Source organism: Glandiceps talaboti, chromosome 17 (assembly GCF_964340395.1).
Source record: "Glandiceps talaboti chromosome 17, keGlaTala1.1, whole genome shotgun sequence".
Taxonomy (NCBI): Eukaryota; Metazoa; Hemichordata; class Enteropneusta; family Spengelidae; genus Glandiceps; species Glandiceps talaboti.
Window position 1 is genome coordinate 6,852,540 of NC_135565.1, and position 13,715 is coordinate 6,866,254.

A 13,715-nucleotide genomic window follows, 5' to 3' on the forward strand; every position below is an offset into this window, starting at 1 on the left:
CAAACTGTTTAAGGTTGATATACTACTCTGGCAACTTAGGCTTCGGTTTACTAAGATTATACACAAACTTTAAACTATTGTCACAACATGTTGATACAAAGTTGGTAAGGTATTGAATGGACATTGGTTTAATTATAGTCTCAGTGAGGAGGCATCTCTTAAAGCTATTTTTTCAAGCGGCCCAAACACATTAAAATATACCAGTCCATAGGATGACGCAGGTAGTGATTTGTTGATGGATCTCCATGATTCCATGAACTTGCACTGTACTACTGTTTTGGGACTTCCAGTGTTTATATTATCTTGATCACAGGGTTATTAGATTTTTAAAACAGAGGAACAATTATCATCTACTTGTGTAATCTAAGACATCAAACAACAATAGTTTTAGGGGTGAGATCAATAGTGCAATGTAGGATAATAAACTAAATTCTTATACTTGGGCCTCGGATGATGTTTTGTAGAATGAGAAATAAAATGGCTCAAATTCCCTTACCCCCTCCAACAATTCCCCCCCCCCCCCCGACATTGAACTATTTGCTCATGCCCTTTAGTTTGCATCTATCTTAGTCATCGTCGCAAACCACGACCGGTTTACGGTACCGTTCTTAACGAGCCGGTCCTTCAAAGAAATAATAGCTCTGGTTTGCGAGAATGATCTTAGTAAACCAAAGCCTTGATTACCAGATTCAAAATACTGTAAATTTTCACAAACAAACAATCAGACTTTCTATTTGGACTTTTGGCATTTCTGTTTATATTTACATAAGTATAAGTTTGACCGAGGACTCTTTTGTTTATTGTTTGAATTTTCCCCTTTGCTAGTACTCAAGGTCATCTGAACCTGTAGTTACTATGTTAGGGTGTATAACAGAGAACATCATGTAAATACCTATCAAGCAGATATGATAATATGTAATCATTTATAATCTTTTGAAAATGAACAATTTAATAAAGTTTGCATATTCAAGTTTAATGTTATTGTTGAACATGTGTGTTCTGTTGTCCACACACACACACACACACACACACATACATACATACATACATACATACATACATACATACATACATGTACATATATACATAAATAAGTAAATACACACACACATGCATGCTTGCATGCATACATATGACATACATACATACATACATACATACACACACACATGTATCACACGATCATAATGTATCAGATATGTCCATTTCAGGAATTTGTAAGGTTTCTGGTGATGAGAAAGCTTTGAGGTTGAAGGAAGAAGAAATCATTTTCCGTCTTGGAACGCTGGAACCCCTTGGAATTAATAGATTATTCTCGTCTTTCCCAATCTAATTATCATGATTATTGGGTATTTTTTTAAATTTCAGGCGTATTCTATTGGGTTCTATTAGGTGCGTGCGAATTTAAGAACTTATCCCACGTATAACCGTTTATTTATATCACACACGGTTTTGTTCCATTATATTTAGAAATGTTCGGGTTTTCACCTGGCATTTCTCTGTCGCGCCAATTTTTCCTTTGAAAAAGAATATTTATTCGAAACGTCGGATTTAACAGCTATATATACGGACTGGTTTATTAGTTCCTTATGCATTTCTTTCTACATACATACATACATACATACATACATACATACAAAAACATACATACACATGCATACATACATACATACATACATACATACATACACATGCATACATGCATACATACATACATACATACATACATACATACAAACATACAAACATACATACATACACATGCATACATACATACATACATACATACATACACATGCATACACATGCATACATACATACATACATACATACATACATACATACATACATACATACATACATGAATAAATGAAATTTATTTCACCAGATAACAAAAATAAGCTTCACTTTCAAAGAAACATATACAAAATGAATACAAAAGAAATACATTAATTGTTACATACACACATACAGACAGAGAAACATACATATCTTCCATGGTGTACGTTATGTTGTCAGCATGACATAAGACGTCGCATTCAACAACCCTGGTTGATAGCTAGATTACATATGGACCTGTCTATGTAACAGTGAAAGGAAGAACTTTATTTTCTATTCAGATTATGTGCAGAATGAGTGAACAAATGTCCACTTTCTACATGAAACTTTGATGATGACAGAACGAACCACAGGAATTAAAGTTGATCGACAAGTGGATGTAAGATGTAAGCTCACATTTATACACCTATGGTTGACAGGGTCATAAGACCTTGGAGTAAGCTTAATTGTCAGTATAATTACTCCAAGATAAGACCATAACCGACAAATTCTCATGTTACCGTGACGAATTATAAAAAAGTGTGTGTTGACGTGGTTTACCTACAGAACGTGATCTGTGTTGATAACAAAATAATAAGGGGGGATTGCCATTGTCACTGTAATCCTCTCTAGGGGCTCAGACCACTGTAGAAAATTATTTCAGTGGTTTGTGCATGCTGTGTGTCATTGGTAACGTGCATTGTTCAGTTTGTGGGAATTTTCAGATATGTCAACAAAAGATGGGTTAATGTCTCGGAGGATAAAACACTTTCGCACACTTTTTTATCTCTCATCTTGAATATACGCTAAATTTGGCAATCTAAAGTCAATTGAATAGTCGCGGTATGAACGTTACCGGTCATTACAAGACAGAACGTCATCGGTATAGGTTCCTGTAGGGTATGACTGGCTGATCAGTCAGTGACAGTGAAAGCAGACACAATTGATATGCAAATACCATTGTTATGTAAATCTAAGGTGTAATAGCTTATACGGGTGGGGTCATTGATGAATGAACCGCCGTACGCGTTTGTGTCTTTTAAATACACAGCCAGTGGAAGTTAATACTAGAATGTGAGCTGTTCATTTGATGGGGATACACACATTTGACGGTAGGTTGGCTCTTTCTTTTAATTGTATTAATAATGTTTAACAGATCTGCGATATTGTCGTATACTGACTACAACTTCAGTATGTTACTTAAGTGGTATGCGTAATTCAGGAAGCCCTATTCAGTCGGTCACATCTTTTCGTTACCTGTCTATTTCGCATCACGTAGACAGAGACACACTCCAAAATCCCTACATTTCTTGTATATGTCAGTACAGTTGTGTCAAGTCGCGAGATATTTCACGATGACACCGACAGTACCAGCCAACGATCAGAAACAACGACGTTGGTTTACTTTCAGCTGTCGTCCGTCCGATTGTTTGTTTGTTTGCCGACCACATTATTAAAACATGGCGTCTCCTGCAACACCTATATACAGGCATAATTACGCAAAAACGAGAAAATTTATTATATCTAGGGACTGTGGAACTAGGTTTTGTAATAAATTTGTTCAAATGTGGCAGTTGATGTGAACGTAGTGAGTTAAAACGCCAGGTTGATCAGATGCTCACTAGATTTTCGATCTCGTCTCTATCGCCGTATAACGTCACCGTTCATGGACACAAGCACGATGCATCACGTATGGCCTTGCATTTTGTGAAGTGAAACTTTTGTATGTGAAAACCTACATGTATAATATAAGGCAGAGCTTTGATTTAAGGTATATTTAGATATTGTTCCCCAATATTTTTCTTCGTTCAGCCAAGAAAAATACGAGTGACCTAAGGGGCCATGTCACTACTAGTCGCTAGACGAGTATTAACCTGCTGAATGAAGGTCTTGTCTCCTATTTCTAGCACCACAGAAACCAGTGATGTAGACACGTATTGTCGTGACGTTGAACGACCAAGGTATATAATTCATATTTTCTGTACAAAGACAATATATTGGCTTGTGCATAGTCTACCGATATTTATGAGTGTCCAGTCTTTAAATTAGTCGTATTCCCCGATATGTGTCATTGACGATATGAAACATGTACACTAACTCATCACGCAAGGCTGGAGATATTGATTTACGAACAAACTATTGTGTCCATATAAGGACACACTTTAATCATGGAAGTGTCACTCATGGTTTTACTAGTAAACCATTTTGACATACATATCCTGTATGTTGAGGCATTTCATACAAGCATGGAAGTAGAACATGGGTTATAGTTCCATGGTACAAGTGATACATCCATATGGGTGCGGAGTTTATTTACAACCCACTTCACATACAGGTCATACATGAAAGCTATTGTTGCCCAAATAATCCTTTGACGTAGATATAAGGGTAACCACACACAATCCAGTCAATGACACTGTACCTTTTTATATCCACAAATTAGTTAGCTGTGTAGAGAACAACAATGTTATAAACCGATATTTATTGATCATTGGCGGACTCAACCACCCCAATGACGCTCTTGACAGTAAAACGAATATCATCGCATGCCGAACTGTGTACACGGACAGTACACTTTGTTGCGCAGTTTCCAGCTTTTGAGCTAGGTCTAGCCACCATTTGGCCCCAGGTTATTTACACGTGATTGCGAAAGCATTCCTATGGAACCTTTAACGGGCCAGAGAACATTTTAAGGCTATATGGGTAACTATAATAATGTGTGCCATGTTGTTTAGGGACTAGTTTGTTAGATCACAGATGTGTCTTACTTGTCTGTGGGCAGATGCAAAGTTAATGTCATGACTCATTATATACATTGACGTATGGTTGTTGATGATAATACTATACTGTGGAGGGGGCATATCCAAAGTAAAAGTATGACACGTGATTACAGAATTCGTCATCTATTCTCGAAGTACAGAATTTAACTTCTCTTTTTCTGATCTAGTTTTGTTTCATACAAAGATTTGGTTAAAGCTAAACTAACTGCAACTAACACGTGGTTTTTGAAAATCTTTTTTGTTAGGTGAATACAAATTACTCATAATATCGTATATCGTCAAGAGTGTTGCATCACCTGTGGGTAATTTTTTTTTCTTCGTAGCTGTATACATGATAAATCAAATCAAATCGATTTTTGAGTCCGCACCCAAAAATCAGAGAACGTAGTCTGAATCGACGAACATTGCTGCATTTTATTGTTTCACTCGACGAAAAGATTACAAACATTGCTCTATAACTTTCCTACATAACACACCTTTGGAATGATTAGTAACAACATCAACGTACAGCCATGTATTTTCCATTTCGTTTCTTATTCGTGAATATATTAATTGTACATTTGTTACAGGTACATGATGTCGACAGTGCGTGCTAAAATCAAGAAACGGCGGAATCGCCATTACAAGACAATATGCGCTGTGTGCAATACATTACTCGTGGTAAGTAGACCAAATCTAACCTCCACTGATCTAACCCCGGGGGATAATCGGTCAAACTTATGTCTATGGGCGAGATCAATAGTTCAATGTACGATAAGAAATACATTCTTTCACTTTAGGGGTGGGGATCGGGGGTTTGAGCCATTTTAACTCTCATCCTACAAAAACTATTTTTCTTTTAATGAGATCTGTTTTGTACCCCTTTACATAAATAGTTCTAAAATAAAAAGTGTCAACAAAAGAACTATTTCCTCACTACATACTACTATGTATTGATATAAAATTGACTGTGCTGTCTGAAAATTATTCAATTTTGGCCAATTTAGTTAAAAAGGAGGGGGAGGGAAGGGGTCTGAGGCCTAATTAAGATAATTTACTTTTTATCCTATATTGAAAAAATGATCTCGCCACTTATTGTTTGTCGAAGGAACGCCACAACATTTTCAAGAGTTACTGCCAGCATAAGGATATTACCTAGGCTATCTGCCGTCTGTGATCTTTGGAAAACAAACTAAAAGGTGTAATGCGATGTATCCCTAACCACCTGTTGATTTCAGAGTTAGAAAGGAACTTACCAGGGGACCTGTAAAACAGTGGTCACTCCTGCTTGAAGATATGAATTAGCATTATGTTAAGGAGCCTATCTATATTCTTTTCCTTAATACCCCTCAGCTACCTTGAAAACATATACGTAACTATTGTAATCTGATTACGATACAATGTGCTTTCCAGCTAGTCAACCATAATCATGAACTTAAGCCTGGTCTAAGTAAAGTAATAGCTAGAACCTAGGAAAGTATCGATACATGGCTATAGGGTGTAGACCTATCTCGATTGGGTTGTATTTAGTCACGTGACAGCCATTAAGGTATATGAATACGGAGTTTGTGACGAGACAAATACTTGAATAATTGAAACTCTTTAAGAACAAAGTCAAGTGAAGTCACGTGTTGTATGAACACTGCTAGCACAACTTTTAGAAAGGGAGAAACAGACAGACAGACAGACAGACAGACAGATATATATAGATAAACAGAGGCAATGTGAATCAGAGGAAAAGAGACAGTAGTACATACAGAAATGGGACTAGGGAGACAGAGGATAAGGAAGAGAGGCGAAATTAAATGGAGAATGGCCCTCATACGTAGACATCCACGTCAGTATATGTATTTGTCCGTTTGTTTGTTTGTTTGCCTGTCTGTTTGTTTGTTTGTTTGTTTGTTTATTCATGTGTAAGCGCTTGTGTACATATAAGAATACCTGCATATGTGCGTTTGCCCGTAGCACTGTAACCCAACACAAAGTACGGAATTGCATTTTTATATGACGTTATTTGTCAATGTGTTTGTGCCAGGGTATTTAAATAATATGGTGTTATTACAAAGTGATATATATCATCACATATGTACTACTCAGAATGACGGGATCTGTGAACACAGCGCAGCCAACGTTAAACCAAATTATTAATGATTTTGCTGGTCGCCACATCTGTTATTGCTAGCTGTATATTCAAATTACCTTTCCAGATACTTGGAGTAGCATCGATGGCCATTGGTCTGTGGATCTGGTTCTCTGTATATAATGACCCTTCTGGCCACCACGCCTTTCTGTTTGTACAAGATACATTTTGGATTGCTAACTTTTTATCAATTGGCATTGGAACTTACATAATTATCATGGCATGTATTGGTTTCTTTGGTATCTACAGAGAAAGTAAATGTTCAATACTTGTGGTAAGTGTATATATGTATGTATGTATGTATGTATGTATGTATGTATGTATGTACAATGTATGTATGTATGTATGTATGTATGTATGTATGTATGTATGTATGTATGGATGTATGGATGTATGTATATATGTATGTATGTATGTATGTATGTATGTATGTACAATGTATGTATATATGTATGTATGTATGTATGTATGTATGTATGTATGTATGTATGTATGTATGTATGTATGTATGTATGTATGTATGTATGTTTGTGTTTGTTTGTTTGTGTGTGTGTATGTATGTATGTGTGTGTGTATGTATGTATGTATGTATGTATGTATGTATGTATGTATGTATGTATGTATGTATGTATGTATGCAGGTGTGTATGTATGTATGTATGTATGCATGTGTGTATGTATGTATGTATGTATGTATGTATGTATGTATGTATGTATGTATGTATGTATGTATGTATGTATGTATGTATCACACAAATACAGATCCTCGTTACAGCTACTAAGACGCAATGGTTATTTGACAATTGCAACAAGGACTAATCCAGAAACCAGTATATAATCATGATCACATTTATTTTCTTCTCTCCACAGTACTTTTTGTTACTTTTACTGGTTCTTATCTTTGCTATAGCATTCACCACCATGGCCTTCGTATTTTTCTTCCAGGTAAGGACACATGCATTGCATGTCTTGATCTATTTATACACTGTTCGTACTTGATAACTGTATGGACATTGTACCATGTGTGTATGGTTATAAACGAATTTAAATGTAAATTTAATTAAAATATTTATTTATTTATTTATTTATTAAATTAATTAATTAAAATATTTATCTAATTAAATAATTATGCTTAACTAATCCATTTGGTACAAACTGAGATCACGTTGTGTTATTCTCTGGAAATATTTGTGATTGCTAAAAAGATGGCTAGTAGCGAGTGTAGGGTCGTTGAGAAGTCGACTATTACATTGACATGTTTGTGATTTCTTTTTCTGTACAGCTAGAGCGAGACTTGTCCCTTTCCCTTGGTGGAGGTATACTCCGTTACTATGGTGTTAATGGCAGGAACGATAAGACAATTGCTATTGACAATATACAAATAAATGTAAGTCTAATGAGAGAGAGAGAGAGAGAGAGAGAGAGAGAGAGAGAGAGAGAGAGAGAGAGAGAGAGAGAGAGAGAGAGAGAGAGAGAGAGGGGAGGGGGAGGGGAGGGAGGGAGAGAGAGAGAGGGGAAAAAAAGAAAACTAAGTACACGTATTACACAGTTACAGAAGAAAGTACAAATCGATTTGGATACGCACTAAGTTGGAGGAAATTTGTACAAGACCAATGGCAGAAATCTCAAACATTTGAAAAGCATTCAGAATCCGTTAGACATGAAACAAAAATTGAACGACTAAATCGTTAAATCGTATATCTTCGATTTCAGTTTGAATGTTGTGGTGACAGTAGTCACTCGGAGTGGCTTCAGAGTGAATGGTACAGACTAGAAGACGTCAAATATTTTCCAGGTGAAACAAGGAAACCTTATCCACAGTCATGTTGTACGATAGATCCCAGTGTTAGCAGGACGATGAAAAACGACGTAATGCCGAAGTTGTGGAATGAAACATCATGTTATATGACTCCAACGAATAAGTACATGAACCAACGGGTAAGATACCATCTAAACTTTAATAACCCAAGGGGGCAGTAGACACTAAAGTCCGCATTTTGTTTATTCGATTCTAATCAGTTTGTTTCTCCTGCTCATGACCTGACAGACCCTGTATTTCTCTAATTCAGCGAAGTGATTAAAAATGTCGACGCTCCATACTGCAGGTTTAGAATTTTATTTTACAAAGTTGCTGATGGTAAGATGAAGACCCAACAACGTTACCTTATTTGGAATAGCAACATTACCTTATTTTGCATAGAAATATTGCCTTATTTGGAATAGCAACTTTACCTTATTTGGAATAGCAACGTTACCTTATTTAGAATAGAAACATTGCCATATTTGGAATGTAGCCATTGCCTTGTTTAGCCGGGAAATATTGCATTATTTGGCATAGAAACATTGTTTTATTTAGTTTGGGAATATAAACATTGCCTTATTTGGTATATAAACATTAAGTTATTTGGAATAGAAACTAACACGTAATAACACGCAACATATTGAGGTCAAGAAATACAACTGTATAGTACACGTTATACATTCAATGAGGTAGCTGTTCTTTATTTACCTTATTTGGTAAACATTTTCTTTGCCTTATTTGGTCAGGTTTTCCATATTGGGAAAACAGTGCACAATTTCATCTACTATTCATGTAACAGAGTAACGTTGCCTTGTTTGATCAACATTTAATTTTGACTTTTTTTTACCTAGATATAATCATTTTGAATGGACACAGTATTTTTTATACTGGTATTTTTACCTCCCGTAAGGGTACGGGAGGTATTAAAAGGGGAATGCCTGTCTGTGTGTCTGTCTGTCTGTCTGTCTGTCTATCTGTCTGTCTGTCTGTCTGTCTGTCTGTCTGTCTGTCTGTCTGTCTGTCTGTCTGTGTGTCTGTGAAGCCATTTTCTAAAAATCGGCTGGCTCAATTGTAATGAAATTTGGGCTATATAATCTTTAGGGTAATAGCTAGACCTGATTAGGTTTTGAGCCAGATCTGTTAATGTTTAATTAGAGAAATTTGCATATTAATGAAATCAACTAATTATGCAATATCTTAAGACTGCATACTCCAATTTCAATATAATTTAGTATATTTGTTAAACATAACAAAATACATTTGTCCTATAAAATTCGTTGATGTATCTTACAGCATTAATGAATATTTTGCATAATTAATTATTTTTGGTAATTAGGCCTTATCTTAAGAATACATACTTCAAATTCAACATAATTTAGTACATGCATTAACCATAACAAATACCTTACAGTGTTAATGAATAATTTGCATAATTAATGATTTTCGGTAATTAGGCTATATCTTAAGACTGCATTAAGCAGTATCATACACTCTTACATACATTAACCTAAGAAAGCACGCTTGTCTAAAAAACAAAGCCTGTTACCATATTTTTTTTTAGTTTAATGAGTTATTTGCATAATTAGCGATTCCCTTACGGGAGGCATTCAGTTTAAATCTGGTCATCTTGTTTGTGGTTTTCAAGATAATGAAACTAGCATATACTCATTTTCATATTTCCAGGGGTGTTTTGCAGTTGTACACAAATGGATATATCCATACGTATTGGTATTCGGTGGTATTGGAGCCTTGACACTCCTTATGTTGGTAGGTATAAGTGGGTGTTGGAGCTATGATACGCCTTATGTTGGTAGGTATTGATGGGTGTTGGAGCTATGACACTCCTTATGTTGGTAGGTATTAGTGGGTGTTGGAGCTATGAGACGCCTTATGTTGGTAGGTATTGGTGGGTGTTGGAGCTATGATACGCCTTATGTTGGTAGGTATTGATGGGTGTTGGAGCTATGATACGCCTTATGTTGGTAGGTATTGGTGGGCATTGGAGCTACGATACTCCTTATCTTAGTAGGTATTGGCGGGTGTTGGCGCTTTGGCACTCCTTATGTTGGTAGGTATTGATGGGCATTGGAGCTATGATACTCATTATGTTGGTAGGTATTGGTGAGTGAGTGAGTGAGTGAGTGAGTGAGTGAGTGAGTAAATGGGTGAGTAAATGGGTGAGTGTGGGTGGGTGGGTGAGTGACAGAATGACTGCATGTGTGTGTGTGTGTGTGTGTGTGTGTGTGAGTGGGTGGGTGAGTGGGTGAGTGAGTGAGTTAGCTTGCAGATGGATGGATGAATGAATTTGTTAAGGGGATGGATGGATGGATGGGTTGTTGGGACTTGACTGACTGACTGACTGAGTGAGCTGATGGATGGGTGAGTCACAGTGCTATAGAGAGTGGATGGATGGACGTGCGAACGAATGGCACTGGTGGATTAATTTACAGTTTGGTGGATGGAATGTGGAGTAGTAAACTTGTGGTAGGCTGGGTCGGCGATGGAGACAGAGAATGGGCGGCTAGTGGGAGGATGTGTTGGTTGATAGACGATGAGAGGTTTGGTAGTGGGCAGATGAATACACGGTTTGATAAATGGTTGGACGAATGCATCTGTTTGATGTGTGAGTTGTCAATGTCACTTAGTCACTGCCTGTAGGTATCAAAAGCACGTAACCATGGTAATGATAGTACAAGGTACTTATGACAGACACACGTTTATAAAAAGTTCTCATCTATGCTAAATGCATTATATCTAAGTTCTCGACGTTCACTCTCTTTCTGAAACAGTCGTGAGAAATTGAATGAACGCTGGCAAGTTAGATGTAACGGCATTTTTACTGTTATAGACGACTTGAGTCGCGTCTATGCCACTTCAGTCGTCTGCAATAACAGTATCTAGTAGAGCAACCTGAGTGCATGGCATTTTTCACTTTCCTGGAATATTTCTTTGATACGAGTATTTCACACTATGTAGTCATTTTCACAAACAACTTGCCAGCTATAGAAATTAGAACTTTGAGACCCAACCACAGTAGACTTAGAACCATAGATCATTATTATAGACATAGTGTATGCATGAACTTCACTTAAATTCAAATTAATGTCAATTTTTTTTAACACAGTCAATTTGTAGATGTAGTGTATCCAATAATGAATGCATGGAATATATAATATTATAACCGGTACTTCATTCACTTCACGTTGAAATTTTTTCCTGGACACACGATTGTCGTTTTTGCATGGCACAGCTTACTGTTCTTGTAAAACGTATGTAATAAATTGCCCTTTGCTTCTTTCGTGTTACCTTTCTATCTCTCCCTTTTCTTTCACTAGCTCGCAGATTTGCTTGGGTATATTGTTCTGCTCCGTAATGTCGACTTCGACTACTACGATGACGACGCATCGTCCAAAAATGACATTGATCGAGAATTGCCGCCACTGGACGACGCAGATCAACACATCAACTTAGCCATGAGAAAGTCTGCCGTGCCACCTATTGATTTCACCACGGCTCGAAAATGGTGACGTCACACTTGACGTACCTGCGTAAAACGTCACATTTTCAGCTGCGGCGAATCAACACGTTGGTGCTGATACCCTAGGAAATACGACAACCGTGTAAATTAAGCCTAGAGTTGCAGAGACACTGATCATTGTAAAATACTCTTCCATATTTACTCGTCTTGGGCGCACATCGAGACAATTTCAAGCAGGATTATCGGAATTCTACAACGAGAATTAAAACTATATCACCTTAGCAACCAAATATTTGGCAATCCAAGAACAACGCTATGGTGACATCAATACTCAGATAGCTAACCAACAAAAAAGGGTTGTTTTTAGAGACAATATTTGGCATACATGTAGAGAGCGCTAATGGAAAAATCCAAGAAATATAGTATGAACATAACTTTGTTGTATAAATACAGTGGATTTAGAAAATGCATATCAGAAAAAACACTACGAACAGTAACTGTTGTTGACTTTATCAGAGAACGGTTTGGCGTTTTCTTGAACGATGTAATAAAACAAAGCCCTTTTTATTTCTGGGGTACATTCTACCTTCACAAGGACAACTTAATGATAAGTGAAGATCTACGGATGACCCAAATATTTTCAAATGAATCATATTCGTTACATTTATTTTCAAGGTGTGAATATCTGACAACTTCAACTACTAATATTACTACTCTTGCTAGATGTATAATAGAAGCTCATCTATGCAAAGCTCATCTTACTAGATGTGTTTCGTCATGGACAGGTTTCATTGAAAACTCATTTTCTTGAGGACAATTTAATTCATCTTGTTCATTTACAATAATCAATAATCAATAACGGTGTACAATATTATACAATATGAAGAACACTAAACAAGTTTTTCTAAATTTTGACTTCCACTTTCACGTGATTTCGATTTCGAGACCTAAATTTGGATTGGTATCCATGGCAACGGACAAAACTTGGCACTAAATTCTTTTATTAATTTTAACCTTTATCTTAAAAGAACTGCCGATCTCGAGACCCAAAAATGGGATTCGTAACTATAACAACGTGCATGTATATATAATAGTGACACTAAACAACTTTTATAAATTTTTGACTTTCAATTTCAAACTATTTTCGATTTCAAAACCCAAACTCGGATTAGTAACCCTAGCAACATACAACTGTTATACTGTTATTAAAATACAACATAATTGACAGTAAGTAAATCTTATAAATTTTGACTTTTAGTTTAACAAATTTGCTGATTTCGCGACGCAAATTCGAAGTGGTAACCATAGCAATGTACACATACTATTCATTACATTCAACTTGATAAATTTTGGCCTTCACCTTCAATCATTGCTTACTTTCAATACCTCAAAATTAGATTAGTAACTATAACAACGTACACATTCATTGTACGTTGTCAAACCATTGCATGCTTTGGGGTTATAGAAAAATCAAATCCATATACTGTTGGAGTGTTGGAGCAGGATATTGATATTTTCAAAGTGTATGTTTATTTATATTTATTATGTACAATTAAAAAAATCCAACCTAACTGGACATTTATTAGTAAACACTCATCTACCATGCCTCCTGTTTATTGTTTTATACTGCACAGTCGTAATTGATAGCATAATTCTGATGTGTGTGTGTGTGTGTGTGTGTGTGTGTGTGTGTGTACTGTAGTAATGTATGGGTATACTA

The 13,715-nt window shown here is 36.2% G+C and overlaps 1 protein-coding gene across 1 annotated transcript; it reads left to right on the forward strand.

Annotated features, from left to right (window-relative positions):
• The first annotated feature begins 2,818 nt into the window (after nt 1-2,818).
• On the forward strand, nt 2,819-13,563 carry LOC144448413 (tetraspanin-11-like). Its single transcript, XM_078138652.1, has 8 exons — nt 2,819-2,930; nt 5,168-5,258; nt 6,785-6,991; nt 7,587-7,661; nt 7,999-8,103; nt 8,430-8,654; nt 10,201-10,284; nt 11,853-13,563. Exons 2-8 carry the CDS (start codon nt 5,172-5,174, stop codon nt 12,042-12,044), a joined length of 975 nt encoding a protein of 324 aa, XP_077994778.1. The 5' UTR covers nt 2,819-2,930; nt 5,168-5,171; the 3' UTR covers nt 12,045-13,563.
• The last annotated feature ends 152 nt before the right edge of the window (nt 13,564-13,715 follow it).

Bases quoted from the DNA above. Each gene is read 5' to 3' on its own strand.
- LOC144448413 (XM_078138652.1), top strand. From the start codon at position 5,172: ATGATGTCGACAGTGCGTGCTAAAATCAAGAAACGGCGGAATCGCCAT. The intron at 5,259-6,784 runs GTAAGTAGACCA...TTACCTTTCCAG, and splicing joins TGTGCAATACATTACTCGTG to ATACTTGGAGTAGCATCGAT. The intron at 7,662-7,998 runs GTAAGGACACAT...TTTTCTGTACAG, and splicing joins CCTTCGTATTTTTCTTCCAG to CTAGAGCGAGACTTGTCCCT.